The sequence below is a fragment of the Lissotriton vulgaris genome, chromosome 5 (genome assembly GCF_964263255.1).
Source record: "Lissotriton vulgaris chromosome 5, aLisVul1.2, whole genome shotgun sequence".
NCBI classification, from domain to species: Eukaryota; Metazoa; Chordata; class Amphibia; order Caudata; family Salamandridae; genus Lissotriton; species Lissotriton vulgaris.
The window spans coordinates 306,087,281-306,113,279 of record NC_141693.1 but is presented as its reverse complement, the minus strand read 5'-3'; the positions used below and the strand labels follow the sequence as shown (position 1 = coordinate 306,113,279).

The following is a 25,999-nucleotide window of genomic DNA, read 5'->3' as shown; positions in this document are numbered from 1 at the left end:
ACCTACTTCAGTTTATCTCCTGAAAATATTGCTCCCCTGCTCCTATCTTAGAATCACCTTGGCCAAACCCCTGTCTTGCCAGGCCTAAATAAACAAATAAACACATACATGAATTTTAAGGCGACCTGGCTGGATAGCTGAACCATTGATTTTTAATTGATGAAACAATCATCTAGCTACACTACCAGACTTGCGAAGAACCCCACCAAAGAATTAGGATTTTTGTAAGTTTTCTGGGACTGACTTTAGGCTTAATAGAAGATTCTGAAGTTGAAGTGTGTTGTTTCAATGAGGAGCTTTTTCATGGTGATGATTAATAAAGTTTCCCAAAGGCTTCCTGGGTCGGAATGAAGCTCAAAGTAACTCCCTGAACCATTACCTACCCCAGGAATCTTGTCTATAACCATCAACTGCATAAAGATCCTCTGAGACATCGGTCTCTGTACCTGTCCTGTCTCACTGTGGTAACCAGCTGTATACTGAAGGAGCCCAGGTCATGGGTATCACAGCCTCTCATGTACATGTCATCCATATTATACAGCGTTATTGTTGTGACTCACTGCACGGATTTACCAGGTGGGTGCAGTAGAGATCCTTTCCAACTAGGCCACAGATAAAAATACATGTATCCCGTGAATATCGTCTGCTGCAACCAACTGTTAGTCAGGGTATTGCTTGAACGTGGGGATAGAAGTCCTAGGTGGGAATGCACCATTTCCATAACAAACCTACTTAGCCAATTTTTTTTACTACACAAACTATATTGCTTTTTCATATACAGTCACAGTGTGACAACATAAATAGTAGTTTTTGCCCCGGGACCTGGCTCACCAGGGGGGCGATGTTTACACAAGTGCGGGAGACAGCGCTTGTATTTTTTCTCAATTATGCCACAAATTTGCATTAGACACCATGATTTTGCAGCAAATTTGAAAAAAAAAATGTTTTTGACCCATGGCGGGGTCCCTGTGGGGTCCCACCAGCAGGCCCTGCCCACTTCTCATTTTTTCAACTTTTTTGGGGGGATCCAGCTGAGTCTGAGTCCCAAAATAGCTGCCAACATTTCCTGGTTGAAGTGTTGGTAGCCAATCAGATATCAGCATAATATTTGTCAGTTCAGTGGGGAAGCTGCACCCCTAGATATACTAATGGTTTTTTTCTTTCATGATTCAAAACCTACTGAATGGATTTATACCAAATCACAAAAATACCAAGAACTAGCTTTCTGCCAAATTTGGTGTAATTCTGTCCAGCAGTTCGGGCTGTATCCCTGTGGGAAACACAAAATTTTTGACTCCCATCTTTTTCTCAACCCCTACCTGTGGATCACTCCGAAACGTTCCATGTAGAACTAGACAAAGTAGGAAACTTTTTTGAGAAGATTTCGTGAAGATTCGTCACATGGCTCCTAAGTTATAAGCAAACTAAAAAACACTTTTCCTATGGAAACTATGTCCTAACTCTAACTTCCTACAGTCGAATATATATATATATATATATATATATATATATATATATATATATATATATATATATATATATATATATATCAATCAAATTCAAAGCTGTTGCAGGAACCCATTTCGGGGAGCAGCCACACACAAAATGGATCCAAATCCTTGATTCTTCAGCTTGCTGGCAGGTTATCAGCACTCGTGTCCTCACAGAAATGCTGCCAAACTCGTTTCGAGAGCCCAGGCTCTCTTCGTCAGTGGCAAAGTTAATTAATCACTGAAGCTGCCCCATATGTAATGAGTCCCCGCCCCCTGGGCGTGTACAATCAGGGCGGCGTTTCTGGGATCTGTAGTCCTATGTTCTAGGAGAGGGGCTTTTGCTTGAGGTAATGTTCAATAAAAACCACAGTGGGTGTGAAAGTACATCTGTGTTTTCTGCCTGCCCTGCTTTTCAGCTGAAGACGGAGTGTGATGGGGCACCCCTGCAGAGCCCCAGCACGTTTCGTGTCCTTGGTTGTCCTCATGTGGTATCAACCTCAGTTCTGCCTCAAAGCAGCAGGCTGCATCCCCACGACCGGGACATCATCTGCGTTCCGGAGAGGCACGGAATCCACCATTTACCCAGCTACGGTAAACCTTGGTGTAAATGACAGCCAAATCGGGCCGGACTAAGACCTGGTAACGGCCTTACCAATGGTGCAAACAGAGGCACCATAGGAGATCAATCATTGGACCCGGGGAAAAAAAACCCCCGGTTAAGTCAATGGACCCATGATAATAAATGCCAGAAAGCCCTTTTGCTCTGGTTGCCCGACCTGGCCAAATCAGTGCGTGAGGTCTGCAGGACTGAAATTTGCAAGTCTCTGAAGGTAGGAGATGAAGAGTCCTTCCATTTCCTGCAGATTTCCCTTCTTGCTAACAGCATTGCATAAAACACTAGGCTTTTGGCTGAACTCTGTATACCCTCTAGGACGTCAAATATCACAAGAGATAAATCTATGGTGACGGAGGCTCCCAATGATGCTGTGAGTGAATTGCCAATCTCCTCCCAAAATGTGACTAAGTAAGGGCATTAGAAAAACATATGTGCATCTGATGCAGCAACAAGCCCGCATTTAGCACAAGACACTGAATCGCCTTCAGAAAATTTAGACAGCCTAAGAGGGGAATAGTATGCCCTATGCAGGGTAAAGATGTGATTCCTGCGTAGCCAAGAAGGCTTGACAATGTTCCACAAGAGTCCAAATGAAGCTGACCAAAGATCCTGCAGATTGTGGTCCATCAGTAAAGAGCCCCACAGCGACTCCGGCAGAACGAAGTCGCCGTCCGACTCATCCAGTATAAAATTATACCATTTGGATACTTCTTTTTTAGCTGGACCGAGGTTTACCAAGTTAGATACAAATGGACTGTATCCTCCAAGTCTGGACTTGATCCTGTTGACGGAAGAAATTTTGTAAGCTTGAGTCCAGCTAGCCATTTGCAAATATTTGAACCGTGAAAGGTTGGTGCCGATCTTGGCCTGCAGATGTTCCCACGAGAGAAGATCCCCCTCATAAAAGAGGTCTCCCCAAACTTCCAGGCCTGCCTCTCTCAAAGGAATAGCTAGACTGTCTTCAAGCCAAGTGGAGCTTTCAGGTAACCCCCACAACTGTGTTTTTTCACAAAGGTAACCTTGTTTTATAGATTTCATAACTTCGGCCCATGTTCTTGCAAGACCTTGTAGAATCTTTAGTTTGATTGTTTTTAAAAACTTGGGATTGCCGAATTTAAAAAGAAAGCCCGAACGATTAACTCTTTCCCCGTCCAACATAGCTGCAAACATCGGGCCCACCCCAGAAGCTGAGGGTACTTTCAGCAACATTCGGGAATGGGATAATTGGAAGGCCCATGCATAAATCTTCAGGTCTGGAGCTGCCAGGCCCACCCTTATCCCTTCGCCGTCGTAGTTTTTCCATGCAATTTTTGGAAGATGGTTATTCCAGATAAAAGATGAAATATTAGACTGAAACATGGTTAAAATAGCTTGATCAAAATATAAGGGAATAGTATTAAATAAAAAAGAAGTTTTGGGTAGGATCGACATTTTAATAAGGTTGACTCTTCCTAATAATGAAAGAGGCAGGTGCGACCATTGTATTTTTGACTTGTTCTTCTTGTTGCCTTATTTGAACAGCGCAAGTGCTCTCCTCGCCTGTTCACCTCACCACTACCGCTCCCAGGTCTCCGGAGACCTGAGCAAGGAGGTGGAATGGCGGTTGGTGACCTAACCAGCCTTCTCCAGCGGAAGCTGGGAGAATATGTGCTGCACGCTGGCAGTGGCAGAGACTAGATTTCCCCTCAGTATAGTTCTCTGCTGGCCCAAGCCAACAAGGACTTTATAACTGCACTCACTGACACGGCTCTCAGAGAGCCTATCAGCACAGTGCTGGCTCTCTGCTTCATGAACAGCATAGCACGTTGGTTCAGTTGCGGCTCTTCCACTGTGGTGGAGGAGTGTTACCTCCCCTGCCAGTAGCCTCAAAATAAAAAAAATAAACGATAATAAAACTTGTTTATTATCGTTTTATTTTTCCATTCCTGCTGCATCTTGTGGGCGGGGCCATCACGGAGGGCAGTCACAGGAGGAGTGATGTCACAGTACGGCCAAACCGTCATGCGCACCGACATCTCCCCAACCAGAGCTGCATTGCCAGGTAGAGAGAATAGCAGGCATAGGCAGTGGCGTAGCAAAGTCAGGTGGTACCCGGTGTGAAAAATGTCTTGTCACCCCCGCTTCACAAAATGGCAAAAACACATATTTTTGCCATTTTGTCACCCCCCCCCCCCCCCCCCCCCCTAGTGATGACACTTGTCACCCACTGGTTTGCCAAAATAGAAACAATATGTGTTTAAAACACATATTTTTGCCATTTTGTCATCCCCTCAGTGATGACAAAGTGGAAGCCCCAACTCACATAAAGGGCCACACCCTCGATTTAATCTGGACTTCTATTCCCGAGGTGGCCCTTACGAGTATTGTACCTTGTATCTGGTCTGACCACCATCTACTCTTGTGTGATGTACCACAGGACAGTCCTCAGGTCAAACTCCCGTTAAAAACTAAAAAAGTGCGTCAGTGGAAAAAAGTCGACTCGGTAACTCTAACCGACGCCCTTTCCAAATATGTACAACAGTCAACGAGTCCACATGACAACTCAGACTTATATCAAAATTATAACACCATAGTAGTAAGTCTTAGACAGTCTATTGACCAGATAGCCCCGGAAAAGATACAGAAAATAAAGGGCGCGGAAAAAGGGGCCCCTTGGTTTACCCAGAGCTTGAGGGATCAAAAAAGAAAGCTCCTCCACCTTGAGAGATGTTGGAGGAAGTCTAAAGATGATACAGATCGCAAACTTTATAGAACATCTTTGCAGTTGTACAAAAAACTTATTGTATCAACTAAAAAGGACTATTATGAAACCAGCATAAAAAATGCAGTAAATGTCCAGAAAGAAACCTTCAAAATTTTAAAAGAATTAACTAAGAAGGATGAAAAGGTAGATACAGTGATAGATTGCAACACCTTCCAAGGCTACTTCCTCGAAAAAGTGGCAACCATTCTGTCAGATATTAAGAAAGAAATCCCAAATATGCCTACTATTCCACTGGCCCCCCAAATTCCTTCGACCTCCACTATCTCTAGATTCCCTAGTATAGATTCTACAACTCTCAGACAGCTTGCCATTTCAACTAAGTCAGGCTCCCCTGCAGACCCCTGCCCCCCTGGAATCTTTCGGCTGGCACTTCCCATTTTGGAGGACCAGATTCTAGACCTCCTAAACAACTCACTAGCCACAGGACTATTAAGAGCTAGCTTTAAAGAGGCACACGTCAAACCCTTGATAAAAAAAACAGGGGCCGATCCAACCAGCATGAAAAACTACAGGCCAATATCCCAGCTGCCTTTTCTGTCTAAGATTTTAGAACAGCATGTATTAAGATCATTGTCACCCTTCCTGGAATCATGTCATCTACTCCAGGAGCGGCAAGCGGGGTTTCGTGCCCATCTTAGCACCGAATTAGTAATGCTCTCGGTGCTGGATGAGCTTAGATGCATGGCTGACAGTAAAAAACCAAGCGCCCTGATACTTTTAGATCTTTAAGCGGTGTTTGATACTGTCAGCCATGCATTGCTCCTGGACAGACTGGCTATGTCTGGGATAAAAGAACAGGCTCTCCAATGGCTAACGTCTTTCCTGCTAGGGAGGACGCAGAGGATTCAATTAGCAGATCGTGTATCTGATGTGGGTGTCCTGGAGTGTGGAGTCCCGCAAGGGTCCGCACTCTCGCCACTCCTGTTTAACCTATATCTGCAGCCACTGATAGACTCCCTGGTGAACATGGGCTGTAAAGTCTTTAACTATGCCGACGATACTCAGCTGTTGCTGAGTATCGATAATACAACATCGGCTCAGTCCATGGCCCAAAATATACTGCGGTTTACAGTGAGCTGGATGACGACGAATCTGCTAAAAATTAATCCAGATAAAACGGAGGTCCTGGTAGTTTCAACTACCACCTCACCCTGGAATGATCTGTTCTGGCCCCAAGAACTTGGACCGACCCCAAAGCCATGCCCCAGCGTAAAGAGCCTTGGTATTAAGATCGACCAGGAGCTCTCAATGACCAGCCAAGTATCCGCCGTTGTTGGATCTTGCACCAACTTGATTAGACAGTTGCGAAAGTTAGTCCCTTTGCTTTCTACAAACATGCTCCGAACCATTGTTTCGGCAACAATAGTCTCCAGGATCGACTATGGGAACGCATTATATCTAGGTCTACCAAAAAATGTAATCAACCGCCTACAGGTCACCCTGAACGATGCAGCACGGTTAATCTTTAGATCACCCAGACAGACCCATGCTTCCCCTTTATTGCATAGGCTACATTGGCTCCCTATAAAGCAAAGGGTGGAATTTAAAAGCCTGTGCATTGCCCTTAAGGCAATTTATGGGCAGGCGCCTGCCTATATAAAAAAGAGGCTTGAAGTGTATAATCCTAAGCGAGCTTTAAGATCTTCCAACTCCCAATTGCTGTCATGTCCGTGCTTTAAAATGGCGACCAAAGGCGGGAGATCCTTTTCAGTCTAAGATCCTACAATGTGGAATAAGCTACCTGAGGCCCTTCGTAAAGAACCTAATCTCATCCTTTTTAGGAAATCTTTGAAGACATTTCTATTCAGAGACGCCTTTGCATCTCTGTAAGTTAGGCCGATAATCTGCATCCTTGTTCATCCTACTTCTTGTTGCTGTATCTGTCAGAAGCGCCTTGAGACCTGACGGTGATTTGGCGCGATATAAAACCCAGATAACAATAACAATAACAATAACACCCGGAGAGGTCCACACCAACCACACCCCCTTCCTACGCCACTGGGCGTAGGTTCCCAGTCCCCTTTGGAGCGGAAAACAGGTCAGCTCAGTCCAATTCCAGTGCTTCTCTCATGCTGATAACAGCATGAGAGAAGCGCTGGGATTGTCTGCAGGGGAGTCAGGAAACCCCAGTAGAAAGGAGAACAAGGGCGAGAAGGTGGTAAGTTCTTTTTTTGTAGTCCTCCCTACAATCCCCACCCCTCCACTCTGCATTCAGAGCAGCCGCTACTGCATGGTTTTGGAATGCAGGGGAGGTTCAAAGGGCTCTTGGCTGGGAGGCAGGAGGCCAAGTATAATTCTTTTATATTTGAACGGGAGTGGGGAGGGACTTGACGTGATGATAGTCTGAGTGTTTGGCAAGACAACAGGTTTTTTTGTGCTCGGGCTGTGGTTGGTTAGCTTGACACCAGGTGTTTTTATTCCATCTTTTGAAAGGAAGGCTAATGCGTAGGGTAACGCGAGTGGATGGCAGTTCAGCAGGTCATTTAATCATCAGATCATACATATTAGCAGGGATGTGCCTGCCTTTATTTTATTGCTTTCAAAGTAAACAACAATAGGAGAACCATGGTGCTAAAAACGGCAGCTGTGATTTAACTGCAAGAGACAATTCCTTTTGAGTCATAGATATGTAAAGTGGGCATGCCTTTCAGTAAAAGTCACTAAAGGCTGTTAAATGTCACGAGCTCACCATAAAAAGATGACAGTTCTCACCACAAGGTTGACGTGACATTCACGCTCAGTGTTCTTGGTTTCAGGGAGGAGCTGAAAGCCTGCCGGAATCGCATCGATTCTTTGGAGCAGCAGCGTGGAAGCGTGGAGCGGGAGATAGAAGCAGAGAAGGCAGCCGACAACATGTAGGTACCAAGCAGCGCACAGGGTGCTTGAGAGCGGTGTGATGTTTTGCACCAGTGCACTGCGGCCCTCTCCGATGGCTTAATCCTGAGCAAATGATTTGAAATGAAAACTGTACTTAACACTGGGTTACCGGAAAGGGGCAATTATGCTATTTGCTTGTATGTATAGGTACTGCACAAAAATTAGTATTTCAGCCTCATTTCTGTCACCTCGCCCTTGTGCTGTCGAAATGTTTTTATCCTCGCACTTCTCATCCCGTTGTACAACTATAAGTTTCTCTCTTCAATTGTGTAATTTCTTGTCTTTCGACTGCTATTTTCTTTCCACTTATACGTCTCTGCAGAAAAACACTATTACAATTGGGCAGACATCTACACACCATGATGAAGGCCTCGCCATATTGTGTGCCAATGATTCAATAGGGATGGAGTCTAAGCTGCCCTTTTATCATAGTCACAGTCACTGCTGGCGGTGATTGGGCAGGTATTGCCACTTGCAGGTTTTTTTGTGGCCCTCTGTCATCCTTCCCCTCTATCTTTCATCTCGGACTCCAGCAGGGCAGTGACATATACAGACAGTGCTTACATAGCTGCAAAGTTTTCAGTTTGATGATGTGCTGCCAGTTTCAGGATGTGTGACACTGTCTGAAAGGGCACTAACTCTGTAATGTTAATGACCAGTCTCTCCCTGGGAAAAGCGCAATCACAAGGGAATTCAAAGGAACTTGCAAATCAGCCAACACTGACCAAATGGCCAGTTACCGAGGACATGACCAGGTGCAGATATATGTCATGGGCTCAACACAGACAGCCTCCCAATCACATGCTAGCTGATGGAGTTAGGTAGTTGGCTTGCATTCTAAACAAGCACGGTATTGTATTCCGTCCTCAAACAGAAGAAAGGTAAAATATTTCAAGAGTTGCTGTTCATGTTTGTTCAGCATTAGGATCATCAAACAACATATTGTTTTTCGCCTGTCAAATTTGTTATCGCATAAGTAGATGTCAGATCCAGGGACTACCACACAATAGGACAACTCACTTATACTGCAGTGAGCTGAATCTCTGACACTAACTGCATGTGCAGCAAAGTTACAACATAAGACAGGCGAGCTGATGTTATGCATGGCTGCCAGGTGCCTGCTTGGCGCTCTGTTTTACCGGTAGCTTATTGCTGGTACAAAATTAGAGCAAACAAAATGACGCAAGAAAATTGTCCACTTAACTCACAATATGTAGACGTGCAAAAAGTATTAGCAAAGGCAATAAGTATAGCCTTACTGTGCTAATGCATCCAAACACACCCATGCACAAATCTGCACAGAATATGTGTCCCCTGTTACTGTCTAACCTCCTGGATGGCACCGCAAGCTTGGGAAATTAAAGCAGCTGGACATAGACAAGAGAAGCATAGAAAGAGGGATGTTCCTAGAGGCAATAATGTAACATAGAGCATTGCATAGAGCCCACATACTCTGGAGCTGAATACAAACAGTTACCCACTGAAGGGAGAGATTAATTATGTGGTTCCCCTTCCAAAAGGAGGATCATGGCGCTTCAATATGTTTTTTCAGTGGAGGTCGTTCCTTCTCCCACATCGCCGCCAAGACCTGGAACGCCCTCTCTCCACCTACGAACTTCACCTACGGTGACGGACATCAGGAAGAGACTCAAGACCTGGCTTTTCGACTAAGCCCATGAACCCACCACCTCGATACCCTCACGGGTGATAAGTCGCGCTTTATGAGTACTGATTGATTGATTGGTTTCCTAAGTGTGCCGAGCTAGTGAAGTGACCCTCCTAGATTGCTAACCTTGGTGGAAGCCCCCGTTGATAGCATTCAACATTGGCCTGCCAAGAGGCACGGGGGTTATTCAGCACTGAAAAAAAACTTGCAGAATGGCATGATCTGTTGGCTACCAGAAACCTACTGATAGAAACAATCTATTACGATTCAGTAGTTTCATCCAAAGAGTCTTCAAAAGAACCTCCCATTCGGTCAGTTTTTGCGACTTAAAGTGATTATAAGAAACATGCTGAAATATTAAAAGAAAAACTCAGAGATAGAGAATGCTCTGTGGGGGTTATCAAAAGAGCAGAGAGGAGATAAAGGAATAGCAACCGCAGTCAACTCTTCCAGATGAGAGTATCTTGTAAGAAACTAATTTGTGTGACAACTTATATATCCTTTTCTAACAATGTGAAGAAACTGGAGGCTTCTTAACACCAGTCCTCTGAATGTGGTAAAACTGATGTTTTCATTCAAACAAGCCAGGAGTATAAAAGATCTAATCATGCACTAGAGACTCATAAACAAACCTGTAACCCAGGGACAGAAAACCCTATGGGATAGGAACTCTGTAAGTGGACACTATCCATGTGGAGACTGTAATGTGTGCTGTCTTTCGAAGAAAACAGCTAGTATTGATTTGGGCTTGAAGATACCATGTCTCTTTCAACACCATAGTAATTGCAATACTAAAAACGTGTCTATATCGTCTGCAGTTGCTGGCTGAAATATATAGGTATGGCAACTAGGAAGGTCAGATCATGGATCAACAAGCATAGCAGAACTTTCAGGTGTAAAAAAACAGTAACTAAGATGATACGTCGTTGGGAAAGGCCACCACCGGGATGACTTCACTGAAATGAAATGAAATGAAATGAAATGAAAATTAGATTTGTAGAGCGCTGCAGTTGCCCTGAGGCGTCCAGGCGCTAAATCTAGAAACAGACCTGAACCTCTGAGGTTACTAATTGTTGAACAGGAGAGTTTTAAGCTGTTTCCTGAAGCTGGTGAGGTTAACGTTGTTGCGCAACTGCAGAGGGAGGGTGTTCCAGAGTCTGGCAACATTGTATGAGAACAAGCGTCCTCCTGCTCTGGATCTGAAGATTCTGGGGATTTTGGCAAGTGTGGCGGTTGAGGAACGTAATGTTTTGTTGGGCAGGTAGGGAGAGATCAGGGAGGAGTTAATTTCTGGGCCCGTTTTCCAGAAGGTCTGGTGAGCGATGCAGAGAGCCTTGAACTTTACTCTGTCCCGGACAGGCAACCAGTGAAGAGTTTTTAGGCCAGATTTTATGGAGGTCCTCCGAGGAACTCCCAGGAGTGCTCGAGCAGCACAGTTTTGTGTGCGCTGGAGCTTTTGTAGGGTGTAGTTAGGGGCTCCAAGATACAGGGCATTGTTAAAGTCCAGCCGTGATTGAATCAGGCCTTGTATGACAATTTGTCTGGCCTCGAATGGGAGGAGGGGAAGGATTTTTTTAATCACCCTGAGAAGACCAATACAGGTGGCTGATACCTTAGTGGCCTGAGTGTTAAGGCTCAGTGATTTGTCGAGCCATACTCCCAGGCTTTTGATGTTGTCTTTGGGAAGTGGGAGGGTGCCCATGCTTGGGGGCCAGAGTTGCTCCAGAGTGGAGGGAGTCGCTGGGCCAAGGAGCATAAGCTCAGTTTTATCATCGTTGAGCTTCAAGCATGAGCTCAACATCCATCTTTTTACGTCCTCCAGGCAGGCCGCCAGATCAGGTGTAGACTGGAGCACGCTCTTCTGTGCAAGGGAAACCACCAGCTGGGTGTCGTCCGCATAGGAGATGATATTGACACCATGCGGACGGACAATCCCAGCCAGCGGCCTCATATATGCATTGAAGAGTGTGGGGCTCAGGGAAGAGCCCTGCGGCACTCCGCATCCTATTGGCCTACTAGAGGACACAGATGTGCCATCGAAGACCTGGAAGGTTCTGTCTGACAAGAAGGATTCAAGCCACGACAGGACATCTCCAGACACTCCTAGGTCGGCAAGACGGTTCAGCAGGATTTTGTGGTGTACCGTATCAAACGCTGCACTCAGATCGAGGAGGATCACTGCCACTGAACCCCCTCGATCCAAGATCCGTCTTGCCTCCTCGGTTACCGCCAGTAGGGCGGTCTCTGTCCCATGTTTAGGGCGAAAGCCTGTCTGGGAAGCATCAAGGAGGTGGTTGTCCTCGAGGAATGTCGTCAGAGTGGTATTGACGTGCTTCTCCAGGGTCTTAGAAGCCCATGGGAGCAGGGAAATTGGGCGGTAGTTACTGGCGTTAGCTGGGTCAAGGGATGGTTTCTTTAGGAGGGCCCGCACCATTGCGTGCTTCCAGGTAACGGGTACTATATTACTCAGTATGGAGGAGTTCAGCAGTTCTAAAAGGGTGGGGAAGATGATGTTACTGGCTAGGCCCAGTGTACCTGGGGGGGGCCGGGTCGCATGGGGAGCCGGTTTTTATTTGTAGTGCTAGCTTCTCTAGGGTTTCCATTGTTATCAGGGGAACTGATTTCAGCTCAAAGTCCCTGTCCAGCGCAGAGTCCCGGCATTGAGGGGGGAGGTCGATGAGTGGGTTTGAGAAGGACGAGTATATTTTATTCACTTTTTGGAAAAAGAATTCCACCAAGTCGTTGCATTTGGACGATGAATTGTTATTATCAGAGACAGATGGGGGAGGTTTTATCAAAGAATTAACTATATGATAAATTTCTTTAGGTTTCGATTTTGCCACTGATATTTTGTCGGTGTAGTAGGCTGCTTGCGAGGTTTTTATGGTCATTTTATACTTCCTAATCATTTCCCTGTATATAGTTTTTTCAGCTGGGTTGTAGGATAAGCGCCACTTCCTCTCTTGTCTCTTACATAGACGTTTCTGGTTTCTGAGATCTTCCGAATACCACGGAGCTGATTTACTTTGTCTTTTGGATCTAGATGGACATGATGGTAGACTAGAGTCCAGCAAGGTTGTTAGTCACTCTTCGTATTTGATGTTATTAGACGTGGGATCATGAGAGAGGGAGGGTCTAGTGCTACTGAGAGTCTTCATCCAGTTGTCAAGAGGGAGTTTTGACCAGTTTCGAGTTTTTCTGGATGTGAACAGGGAGGGAGGTGGTCTGTTCGTGGTCCAGGTAAAAGGTATCAGGAAGTGATCAGACCATGGGAGGTTGTTAATGGGGCCTACTTTGAGCTGGTCACTGTTACTGAAAATTGGGTCTAGAAGATGCCCCTTTTCATGTGTGACCGAGGGAACTAGTTGTTCAAGTTGAATGGCCGCCAGGTTTGATTGTATCTCTGATGCCGTGGGATCTAGCAGGTTGTCAAAATGGATGTTAAAATCTCCCAGAATGGAGAAATTAGAGGGGGAGACAACCAACTGTGAAGCCACTGTAAGGAGAGAGGTATTAAATTGTCTGATGGGACCCGGGGGGCGATAAATGACTTGGTTTGTACTAGAGAAACTGCAATCTAGTAAAGATGATGTAACAATTTCACGACTCCGATTTGAACAGAAATGGGTCTACAGATTGCACAGGGACACCCTTCGTCTGAGTGATGGCATACCTAGGTTACAGCTGGGTTTAGGCTACTTGAGCTGGGTGACGCAATGGCTAGTTGAACAGTTACAGTTGACAAGAGCTAGGATTATACTTCAGTGACAAAATCATCAGCATTAACAGGTTGTATGGTATTCTGTTTTTAACAAAAGTTGTTTGACAGGCTTCTAGTAACTGAATAATACCGGTAGTAAAGTGTTCCCTGGAATCGGTCTGATGTGAGCAGTACCTTTTTAAGACCTGATCTTTACATTAGAGAGCACAGTAGAAAAGCAGCTTTGAATTAAACATAGGAGGATATGCGGCATCAGAAAATGTTCTGATCGCATGGTAGATGTGGCAGGTATTTATTCCTACTATCCCCTGATGGCGCCACAGCTGTCAGAAGGGCACGGATGGTGTAGTCCAGATGTATATCCCCCTCACCCCCTAGCATTCTCGGTGAGCGCTGATGTGACGCAGGGCGCTGTCGGTGACAAGAGACTAGGGGTGTAGCAGACACCCATCCACCGTTAAGATGGCAGATGATGAGACGAACATGCCACGGAGATAAGCACACCAGTGGCTGTCAGATTAGAAACGTGGGACCTGTCCTTTGACAAAGTGAGGAGGGGGTGGCGGGGGACTGGTCTTTCAGTAACTGATGGGGGGAGGAGTCTTGGCCTCTTTTTACCAGTATATTATTCCAAATGAATCATGACACAGCTCAGAATGAATACTTCACAAACGTCCTGGGGACCACAGGGGGATACAGGGAACACCAGGTCCCTAGCATACATTTGATCCCTGCCATGAAATCTTGATGGTATGGATCGTTGGCATGCGAGCATGACTCGGACCCGGGTTTGGAGTCGATATGACATGTGAGAACTGAGCATCTATTTATTTATTTACATATTTACATCATGACTATATGTCTCCCTTGTGCGATATGAGAAAGAGTGGGACCTAGAGTTAGTCCATAACGTGTTTGTACATTGAATGTTTGTTTATGCACTGACTGCAGACCATCATGAGCAAATCTGGAGGGCAGTTCGCAAATTACAGTTTCTGCCATTTTATATGTGTAATATTGCAACAAACATAGACTTGCAATAACCTGGTAATGGTTGTCTCTAATATAAACACTAGAGATTGTGTCCTTTAATATGAGCTATTTTGAGAAAGAAACCGTAGGTAGGTCATCCCAGATTTAGAAGGAGGTTACGGGGTGCATGACCTGTGAAGGAGTATTGAGCTCACCTACCCTTTAAACAGACCATTATGTAGGGAGATACTGCTCCCTGAAATATGATGACAGTAACAGCTACTTAACCTTAATTTGAATTTTAAAGGGTGACTGCGGTTCACTATGAAAGTAGTATTCTTTTGTCTGATAGGTATTTCTTACATTTCTGAAACTTTCGTACCAGAGATCATTTTGTTTTTAAATCAGGCTGAGCCCACCACCTCTGTCTTTTCACGTTTTGTCTTTTTACATTTCACCACTAATGTGTGACTACAGGAATGGTCCCCAAACAACGTTAATTGTGGACATAGGCCCTTAAAACAATTGAGTGAGTGATATCAAAAGCTGTTCATGCTCACTCTATTGTGTTCACGCAAGTTATAAATGTGAGAAAAGGTTTTTCACGTGTGTGACACATATGATTTATTTTATAGATTTTTTGCTGAACAGGCACTGAAACTCCCCCCAGGGACTTAGACGACAAGTTATGAATAGAGTACCCAAAATTAAATGAGGGCTTAACTCTGTTTTCTTAATGCAGGTAGTAGGAGACTGGACGTATTGAATTAAGACCTATTCTTACCTTTGTGCATGGACACGCATGCAGGATAGACAGTAGGGGTACTGCCTTTTGGCCCTGGACCCCTTCCTTTTTGTATGGGGTATCTTTTTTTTGTGGCCGAAACATGTTGGTGATTGACGACTTTGAGGGATGTTTGTGACATTGACTGATAATTACATCCAATATTATTCTTTCAACCCTACCCTACGTAACCACTTAATAAAGGCAATCCCTTGGGTTTACGCAGAGGTAGGTTTAGAATAAAATCTGAACCCCTTGATTAACAAGAAGCAATTTATCTTGTTCTCCCTTTCATTGAGATTAAGATCTCTATGTTGGCACTGTCCTAACACTGTGGGGCGGTGACGAAGCATACCATGAAAAGGTGGGTGAGGGTTTTCAGTTCATATTCTTTGGATTTTGTGTTCCTACAGCTGGAATTCCATGTGCAATGAGGAGTTGACCTGCCATACCCTTTGTGGGTTTGTAATGCTCCGTTACCTGATAAAGCTTGAGTCTGAAGCGCCAGCAACGTTTCGAATAGAGGACGGAATGGCCCCTTTGCTTTGAAGCCAAGCGGCATCCATATGACCCTCACCAGGGCCGGACTGGCCGTAGTGGGCACCGGGCAATCCCCCGATGCGCCGCACGGGTGGGGGCCGGTTTTGGGCCCCTGGGGGCCTTTTTTGTAGCATAGCTGCAAAATCGGCCCTGTAACAAAATCGGACGAAAACCGGCCCTGGCAAAGCGCTTGGCTGCACCCACAACCCCCCCGGGGAGGGGGGGGGGGGCGGCCAAGCACTTTTCCAGGGCCGGTTTTGGTTCCCAGTCCGGCCCTGGCCCTCCCCAAAGCAGACGTTATTGATAGTCTGGCCTACTTTAAGTGGAAGCTCAGCAACAGACTCCAGCCAGCCTTCTTCAGGGTCACCCAAGACTGCCGAGCAGATCTGGGGACTAACTTGACAGACCTCAGAAATGATAGTAAGACAATAGGAGCAAGAATAATAGACAGAAAGCAGGGTGGGGGCTGGAGACTGCCCAGGCAAGGGGAGGAGGGTGCAAGCTGACTCACAGAGTCTGATGCAGAAGACCCTGCTGTAATCTGTGGAGCCAGAAAATGGATCACAAAGGAAGAATATTTGACTGGTAGGCTTGAAAGAAGGAGCAGAGGGACCTGACATGAAAGCCTTCCTGATTGCCATGTTCTCAAATCTCCAGGGGAATGACTTCCTGGAGTTGCGGCTAGATAGGTCCCTAGATTGTGCCCAAGGCTTCCTGATAGTGACTAGAAACCAAAAGATATATCTGCTAAATTCTACTATTTTACTGAAAAGGAGGAGTTTCTTAGAGTGGCGGGGGCCTGGAAGAGGTCAACTTTCCAGAATACTCATGCATCCTTTTCCAAGATGCATCTTCAGCCACAGTCAGAGAAGTCTCGGCTTATCAAGGACAAACTGAGAGTGGGAAAATCCAATACAGAGGAACATTCCCATTTAGTGAAGTCTTTTGGCACAACAAATTGCACAATTTCCAGAATAAGTGGTGAGTGGAGCCTTTCTGAATATCCCACCGGAGCACTCCAGTGAAGATGAGAACACTATAATGGATGGAGCACATTGTCACACATCGGATCGTGAGAACCCTGGGTGAGGCCGAGTCCCCTATATGAGAAAAAGAGGAAAGATAACAGAGGTGGGGTAGACCTTAAGTATGAAATGGATGTTTTTTCAGGTAATACTTGAGAGGATTTGTTAAGCCTTTGAAAAGTACTACAATGGTATGGAGTCTTTCGTCTGTTCATTTAGTTAGATGGTGTGTGGAAAGCGGTTTACTATATGGCGTAGGAGTCCAGCCAGTCTTGTTTGTAAAGCCTGAGCTCAGCCCTGGAAGCTGTGACTTCGAGAAGTTATGCTTTAGCAAAGGAACAAGGGCAAAGCATTTAGAAGTACCAAAACAATTGAATAAGAAAGAAATATGACACAAAGGAACTCCTACACCAAATTATTAAAATAGACCTTATTTTCATGAATCTTTGGACATCAAAATGAACAAAATCCACCAGAGGATTCTGGACATATACATTATTAGGCAAATCGTAAATCACAGCTTTTTACTTCAATCACAAACAAGCATTGGCAACTACCACAGTTATCAGTTACTTTAAAAACCTTTCTAAAGTTGTGGTTGGTTAGTCCAGTTTGGGCAATCCTGCTCCAGCAAGGAGGAAGTCACAGGGGCCAATAAGGCTCATCAAGACAGTTACCTTGCAGTCAAAGCAGTCTGCAGTCCAGTTTCACGCTCTATGGGCGAACTGCCAAACACAATAATGAAGTAGTTCTGATGCAAGGGATACAGGATGCTGACCTAGTCGAAGGGGCTCTTCCGGGGGCCAGCCCTCGGCCAATTAACACGGTGGGGCAATTTAGATTACAGATGTCGGTGCCGCTCGAAATCCGGGTGAAGTACAACCAACTACATATTGCCACTAGTCTACTGGTCTCCAGTTACTGTCTCTATTGACTAAACTGCACTCTGACAACTCTCCCAGGTCCAGCAGACTCGCATGCAACTTTTAAGTGTCAGGACTTGGTCTACCAGGCTGCTTTTTAGTGTTCAGTAGTGATAAAGCAATTGCGGCTACCAACTCGCCAAGGCGGGAATCTTCAGCTTTTGTGGCCCTGAAGCTGTAACAGGAAGTCAGCCAACTGTCTCTTGGAGTTCACCTCTTCTGCCTGAAGCTCGGAATGACTTTCCTCGAGCAGGGCACCACAGGCAAAGTCCTCACTTTGCTAGTCCAAGGATCAGCAAGTGCAGTCCAGTGTTTGCTGCAGTCTTTCTTTGCCAGGTCCAACACTCAGCAATATATTACTGAGACCAATAGCCTTCAACAATGTGAATTTCCACCAATCGCAGCACATCTGATTCAGAAACCTTTAGTATAATCAAATCGGGCTCCTCTCTTTATCCCTGTTCTTCGGCTATTCTTATATTAGCGATACCCACTCTAATTCCAGTTCTCACCTCTTTGTAATCTTTCTCTTTGGAGGTGCCTTTGGTCTATTACCCCTTTGCAAAAGAAATCCAATGCAGGCCTATTATCTCTAGGCAACCATAAACTTATATCTGTACTTAATTATCCGGCCAAAATAACATAGAAGGCTTACAACAAGTGCATTCCCAATTATTTGGAGGCAAACAATCTACTTGATCACTCCCAATCAGGGCTTAGATCCTGTTGTAGCACAGAATCTAGTCTAGTTCCTGTTATTGATTACCTCTGAGTCATTCTGGACTCAGGAGGCACTGCTGCATTAGTCATATTGAACTCTCAGCAGCATTCGATATGGCATCACATGCTGTGCTGTTGTCCAGATTGGACTCTTCAGGCATTGGAGTAAAGGAAGTTAAATGGATCCACTCTTTCCTATCAATTAGAACTCAAACTGTAGCTTTGGCAACGTTCTGTTCCAAACCCTTAACCCAGATGTGCAGGGTTCTGTAAGGATCCTTGCTCAGCCCCACTGGTTCCAACATATATATGCAGGCTCCTGTTACCTTGGTTAGATATTTTGGCCTGCAAATTATTTCCTACACAGACGACATTTAGATTCTCATATTTCCAATGACACTCAACAGAACTTTGACAATAGCATGAAAGCTGTGGCTAATTGGATGGACAATAGACTGAAATTGAAGGAAAATAAGACTGAAATTCTTATCTTCGGAAAACGTCCTGAAATATTTGGACACCTAATTGGTACCCGGAGGAATTAGATCTCCTCATCTGCCAGTGACCTCTGCCAGAAATCTTGACATAGTCATTGAAAATAGTCTTTCATTCACTTCCCAGGTCAACAGGATGGCCTCCTTGTTTTCTCATCCTGGAAACTTTTCACAAACTGTTTCCACTTTTCCTCCTTTCATTTAGGAAGAACATTATTCAGGGACTTATAATGTGACGATTCTATTACGGAAAAGATATTCCCAAATGCAAATCTATTAAGTCTTCACTTTATGCTCTTAAATAGCTTCAGATTAGTAAAATGATTCTTTTTAAATCCACATGTATTATTGACAGGCCCTCCATGATTTTTGGGCCTTCTTACTTGAAAGTGAAATTGCAGCTCTATCGCACTGGACGTCATTTTAGGTCACTTTCCTGTTTCCATTTGGCCATTCTTTGGATCAAGTTGACCAGGACAGGGGGTAGATAATTTTCTTTTCTTGCAGCCAGAAAATGGAATCTGTGTCATTAACACTGATCTTCTTTCATTGTATTGCTGCTCACCAATTACCCTCAGAATCCAGCATGCAATACTGTCCAAGCAGCAATCAGAAGTTTATTACCAAACTCTGCAACCTTTCAACTTCATAACCTGGCTTTAGGCAACTTAGAATTTGGACATCTGTTTAGTCTATCAGAACCTAGACTGATTTTGGCAGAGGCTCACACTATTCCACTATTAACCAATTGTTAACTTACCGTACACACCTGAACTGGAAGGGTATTGATCACAACTCGATAATCATTCTCCTTCCAGTCACATCAATTATTTCAAACAATCTTTTCATGGTCAGTTTACTCAAGACATTCCCTCTGCTATGCCAACCACATCCAGTTTCTTATGGGCAAAACACTTTACTGAGTCAGTTCAAGGCTGCTTCTTTTGACCTATTCACAGGGCCAAACTTAAATATCGGTTGTGGAAGACTGCTCAGCTTCTATCTCTGATGTCACCAAGGCAAGTTGAAGTGATTAGGTGTCATGTGGCTAGGTTAGGTCCAGGAAGAAACACTGCTATTTTACATGTACGCATTTCTAAAGTTGCCTTCTTTTTTCATACGCTGACTTTAAACACACATTTGCTTATGTGACAGTGCAGGATTAGTTTCTATGAATACAAATTGCTTACAATTCCACTTTGTAAGTACACTATCACAACACCTTGAACATTCGGTACAAGGCCTGAACATGCATTGTGCAAATGTTGTCATTTATTATTTGTTTATTAGGTGACGGTTCTATCACAAAGACAATAATAATGTCAGCTTGCCTGAAGCCTCGAAACGGAAGCATGGATGCTGTTCTTATAAATACACGTGCATTTCCGTACTCTAATTAGTGGAGAACTCTGCTGTCATTGCGAGGTATTTGGTATCGTTAGTGTTTCAGCACAGCCCCTTCCTGTTTACCCTCTGCGAGGAGGAATGTCCAACCTGTGACGGGGGCCTACATACCTTGCCTTCAGATAATGGGGATTTAGATAATCCAGTAGGGGATTCTTGGCAGAACACCCACCCTAGACAATTAGGTTAGGGGCTCATTGTAGGAGTACACTATACACAGTACTTATACTCCAGCATATATACATAGCTTTAGCACAATGGTGGAATCATTCATTATTTTTACTATCCTTATATTGCTAATCACTTTTGTCTGCTTCTGTCTATTAATCATTGCAGCACATTTATTTTATACAAGAATCACAATGGTTCACTAAATATTGAAAACGCCCCAATGTGTATTTCTTGTATATCTATCTGAGTGAGCACGGGTGACTGAGCGAAAAGGGTTCAGATCTATTACCACGATTCCTTGGGGGTCAGAGTTGTCATGTTCTGAGGTTGCCCAAACCATTTGTTACGTTGCCAGGTTTAGGGATACTTACGGGGCACTGTGAGCAAGCAGGACTATAGGCCAACATATCCTGAGGGGGTACACAGAATCAGTCTGGCACCATCCCAACGTTTATGTTGTCCTACTGAAAAGTGGAAACCATACGATACAGGCTATCACAATTAAAAAGCCTTTTTTCACTTTAACAATGACAAATGACATAATGGAAACATTCCAAGTTCATGCCATAGTTCAGATTACCACTTGAGTGAACTGAGTAGGCATGTGTTTCTTCTTCCATAATCCAACATCTACATCAGAGAGAACTCTCCACTTCCTTTTTCAAAGATGCTTAAATTGAACATAGAAAGGACATCATGCTCTTTTCCTATTGGACTCCCAGTGAGAAATGATCCCCTTACAAATCAGATCTTAGTTAGGAGATCACCACCTACTGGCCTAGGAAAGTAAATCACCTACTCATAGAGAAAGTGACTGCTTACTTATAAGAGGAGTATGGCCTCTACAGTGGAGCTGTACGCAGGGGTTGGCCCACCACTTAGAAGAAAATATATACGTTCACCAACACTGCTGCCTGGACTGAATGTAGAGGTTGCTTCTTTTGTGGAGGCTTGCAATTCTGCATATCCTGTTTCAACAAGGTGAGCCTGCTTCCTGCCTGATCAATATATGTGTTTATTTAAGTTGCACATACTGCTTACTATCCTGATCAAGAATAAGAATATATCAAAGATCAAATGATGTAGACTAAATGATAATACAAGTACAGTTTTCCAGCATTGGTATCTTTCATAGATTCAGTTCAGTAAATCTTTCTTTCGATGATAAAAACCATCAAAAAAATACAGGTTATAAAAATTCATTACATTACAATATTGAACTATATGTGAGTTAAAAAAAATAAATAGAAACAGATGCATAGCTAATAAAATTCATATAGAGAATACACATTTTTTAAGAGTCCCTAAAGCCCCAAACCTCGGCACCGTATATAGCCTTTGCGGTGCTTATCGAGCCATATAAGCACATCACTTGTTCGGGGGACCAGCGGCCCAGCATAAGTGCAAAATTTAAAATGGCGCCATTTGCAGAAACCAACTTCATACAACGTTCCTCAATTAGGGAGCTAAACTGAATCTCACCATCGAACAAAAGACCCAGGTAGGGAAAAGTGCTTACAGAGTCCAATCTGTGATTCCCTATTTTAAACTGAAATTTCTTAGAGGGCTTTTTACCTGCCACCATGACGAAGAATTTGCTCAGGTTCACCGATAGGTCTAGATTTTTCATGAACTTAACAAAACCTTCCACAAGATATTGAAGACTCCTGGCTGTTCGTGCAAGCAGGACCGTGTCATCCGCGTACAACAGTACCGGAATTCGATGCATTCCTACTTTGGGGCAGTCTACTTCCATTGCACTGAGGGTATTTTCAAGCTCATTGATGTACAGCGAGATTAAAAAGGGTGCAAGGGTGCACCCTTGCCTTCCTCCACTTGTGCACAGAAAAGGGTCAGTCAGTCCCCCCTCCGTGTTAAAGCGGACCCTAGCAGTGGTGTTCCAGTGCAATTCTTTTAAAATATTTATGAGACCCGGGTCAATTCCCAAATCAAACATCATGGCCCACAACTTATTCCTGTTCACATTGTCAAAGGCCGCTGCCAAGTCCATAAACCCCATATACATAGTGCCATTGCTAGCTTTAGTATACTTAGCGGCTAACAAGTACAAATTGAGGCACTGGTCGATTTACCCATTCTGAACCCATACTGTGAGTCAGCTATGGTGTGTTTCTCTTCCGTCCAGGCCATAAGACGGTTCAGTACCACCTGGCCTAATATCTTAGCTGAGATGTCAATTAGCGATATAGGTCTTTCGGATCATCCCTACTCCCTTTCTTGAAGATGGGGACAATTAATGCTGTAATTAATGCTGTAGACAAAGATCGGGGGAGGCCTGATTTAATAGCCGCATTTAAAACCCTTGTCAGAATTGGCGCCCTCAGGTCAGTGTTACTTCTGTATAGGTCTGGGGGGGTCCCATCGGGCCCTGAGGCTTTATTCTGGGTCAGGGCTTGAATTGCCTTAGTTACCGCTGTTAATGAGAGCTCTACTTCTGAGCACCGTGTACCATCCCAGCCCCCTTCTTGAGTGGTTTCCTTGCTATGATTATAGAGACCTTCAAAGTGGGTGACCCATTGCTCACGGAGGATATTAGTGATAATGACCGGAGCATTGCAGTCCTGAAAGCAGGGCCTGTTTACAATCCTCCAAAATTCTGTGAAGTCCCTATTTTCTCCTGCCTCTCTTAAATCAGCCCAGACTCATAGATTCACATGCAACTATCCTTTCCCCCCAGTCAGAAGCTCACTTTAGTCAGCAGACGCCATCTGAACTTACGTGTCCGCTAAGGGGAGTTGAGTGCTCAGCAGTTTCCAATCATTTGAATGTGCTGCTAATTAAACCTAATAGTTTGTCTATGTTAACCCTGTTTCTCCTGAATAGTTTTCTTATCTCAGTGTGAGACCTTTAAAAAAAAAAACAGGTATTAGGTTTCTGAAGCACACGTACCTCTTTGTTCCCTTTATATACCTTTACACACTATATTTTTTTGGGGGGGGCGCCCATTCAGAGCTATCTATTGGTGCAAACCCTATCTGAATATCTTATTGCAGCCTACATTTATAACAACAAATATAGAGTTTAATTTTTATTTTAACCAAATTTACTCAATATTTTGTTATATTTTTCAAATGGACAAACAAATCCTGGGGAATGCCATCTGCATAATCATATATATAATAGCACAGATGACACTATTGTGGCAGAATCACTGTTTTTGATAAACTGTTTATGTGATGACCGATATCAAACTCAGGACTATATGGAAAGTATAAAATCTATTTATTCTGTATGAAGAGGGATCTATTGTTGTGAGCCAAACTCCCTCATCCCGACTAGCCAGTAGAACACTTTGAACACAACATTTGCCATGTTGTGGAACATAGTAATTCCCTCCAGTCTCGCTCACCCAGGAACACATTCCTGCCAAGACTTGGCATCTAGCTTTGTTCCTCTGGATCTCTTGAGCATGAAGAGCATGGGGGTACCAGACATGTATAAGTTTTCGCTGGGTTCAGGGTGTCCACAGGTTCTACATTGTGTGCAGTGCATTTTGGAAACTTGGAAGCAGCTGCAAGTAAAATGCTGAATTAGGGTATCTGCCTTTTTCTCATATATGTCTCCCCTGAACTGTAAGGAAACATTATATTATTAACTTCTACACAATTTAAGGTTTCTATCACAGGCTGTAAGATCACCCTTGCCCTGATTGACTGGCCAGGACAATGTGCTGCTCAAGACATTTGAAAGATTGTCAAATTTTTCACCAAAACATGGTAGTTTCCTTCAGACTTCTTCGCATGGGAATATATTCCCCTTCACCCACTATACTAGCCTGAGCCAAATCTATGTTTCTCCAGGTGATCTGAGTGTGTGGTTATTAGACATATTGGTTTTCCATGGGCATGAGCCGAGAGTCACACACTAGACAGTAGTGAATATAGGGAAAGGTCGGAGGTCTGTCTGCAGTATTTGGCCCAATTTTGTCCGGCACCAAGGGGAAAATACTAATCCCAGAGATTAGGGAAAACCACATTGATGTGGCTTGCATGAATCCCAGAATGTTTATTACACAGAATCCCCTGTAGATATCAAATTAGGGGGTAAAGAAAATCTAATCTTTCCTTCGCTGTGACGGATATCTCCAGAACTTCCGGCAAATGGCAGAACTGCCATCATGCAATGTTCCCACACATCTGTCGATGAAAACATATGTGGGTGGGTCTACTGAACAGGAAAGGAATAGACCAAAATTGTGACTATTTGAAAATCTCATTGATACTATATTGATTTCATAGGGTCTCATATTTGGCCTGTCCTTGTCAGACACGATATACCCATCCACACACGTGAAGTACTGTGCTGTAAGGAAAAGCGTGGGAACACTGCATGATGGGGGTCTTATTGTTCCCCACACATCTGGAACTTTCTGTCATGGAAATGAAAAAAATATATTTTTTGGACCAAAGTTTAACCTGTACATGGAATTCTAGGTAAAAAAAAGTGGTGCATCATTGCAAGTCACGCCACCTAGGACTCCTATGGGTTCTGGTGTTTAAGATTTGGTGTGTTTCCCTTGGTGTTGAATGACCCCAAGCCAGTACGTGTGTGTATGTACGTCAGCAAGGAGCTAGACTCTGTCTGGATGTTTTCTTTGGTTGAAAAAAATTCCCCAAAGAACCCATGCCCCTAACTGGGAGAGGTGAGTGTTTCAGACACTGTATGGATTTTTTTCTAAATCTACAAAAATCCAGTCAGCGTCTGGCATCTCGATGGGACGCAGAACTGCTTGTCAGCACCCCGAGAACGGTGCAGGGTACTGTGTTGATTGTTTCTGAAGCTAACAAAAATCCATCTAAACAGCACCTAGCTTGTTGCTTCGGTGCAGATCTGTGTATCTGAAGCCTAGCATAGAGCTGGAAAGTTTGTGGATTTAATCTGAGACTAAGAAAAATGCAAACTGCATCTGGCTCCCAACTCGGGCACAGAACTATGGGCCCCATTAGGATGGTGGGCGGATTGCCCCACCGGGCCAGCGGTGGTCACTGCTGGCCCGGCGGGGGCAATCTGCCCGCCATCCCAGTAGAAAAGCCATATTATTATGGCTGGGGGGTCCGCGGCGGACGGAAAAATCGTCCGCCGAATTTCTGCCCCGGTCGACTTGCGACCGGGCGGAAAAGGCTGCAATATGGTGGCGGTGTCTGTTTGACACCGCCAGCCAAATTTCAATGTGCATTTAGGAATGCCTTTCTGTGGCGGCAATGCCGCCGTGGAAAGGCATGCGGAGTCTGCTATGGGGGCCCGTTGCGGGCCCCCAAGGACTCCGGTGGGGTGGGGGTGCACATGGGGGGTACCTATGGTACCCCCCTGCAGTTCTATGCACAACATGGCAGGCACCGCGCGGTGCCTGCCATGTCGTGCATGGAAGTGCACAACATGCCTCCCTAACATTGTGGCGGGAGCGGTGCTGAGTGCAACGCCCGCCACAATGTTAGGGATGGCAGGATGCGCCCGCCACTCTGGCGGGCGCATCCTAATAGAACCCACGGGACCCCCGCCCTTATGGCGGGCGGTCCATTTTCACGATGGGATGGCGGGCGGACTCATCCTGATGGGACCCTATGTGTCTATGACCCAGAAAGCAGTCATACTGTGTTTGGAATCAGTTATAGAAAATTCAAGAAGCATCTCATTAATTGGTGGGGAACATACACACAGCTTATTCCACTGATAATGCTTTTCTTTAGATAGAACAGAATAGGGAGCTTAAGGAGTAGTGTCAAACTGAATCAGACAGTGGGGATTGCAAGGGGATGGATGATGTGGGAGCAATCCTACTCCATCCCCTTCCAGTCCCAGCCTCGTGGT

General features: G+C 44.6%; 1 protein-coding gene across 2 annotated transcripts in view; it reads left to right on the top strand.

Moving 5' to 3' along the window:
- The window catches only part of CFAP74 (cilia and flagella associated protein 74), a 1,279,283-nt gene that overhangs the window by 94,119 nt on the left and 1,159,165 nt on the right, over nt 1-25,999 (top strand). For both annotated transcript variants that reach the window (XM_086921531.1, XM_086921532.1), the window contains exon 6: nt 7,630-7,728. In XM_086921531.1, the coding sequence (XP_086777657.1) occupies nt 7,630-7,728 (99 nt within the window). The remainder of the gene's footprint in view (nt 1-7,629; nt 7,729-25,999) is intronic.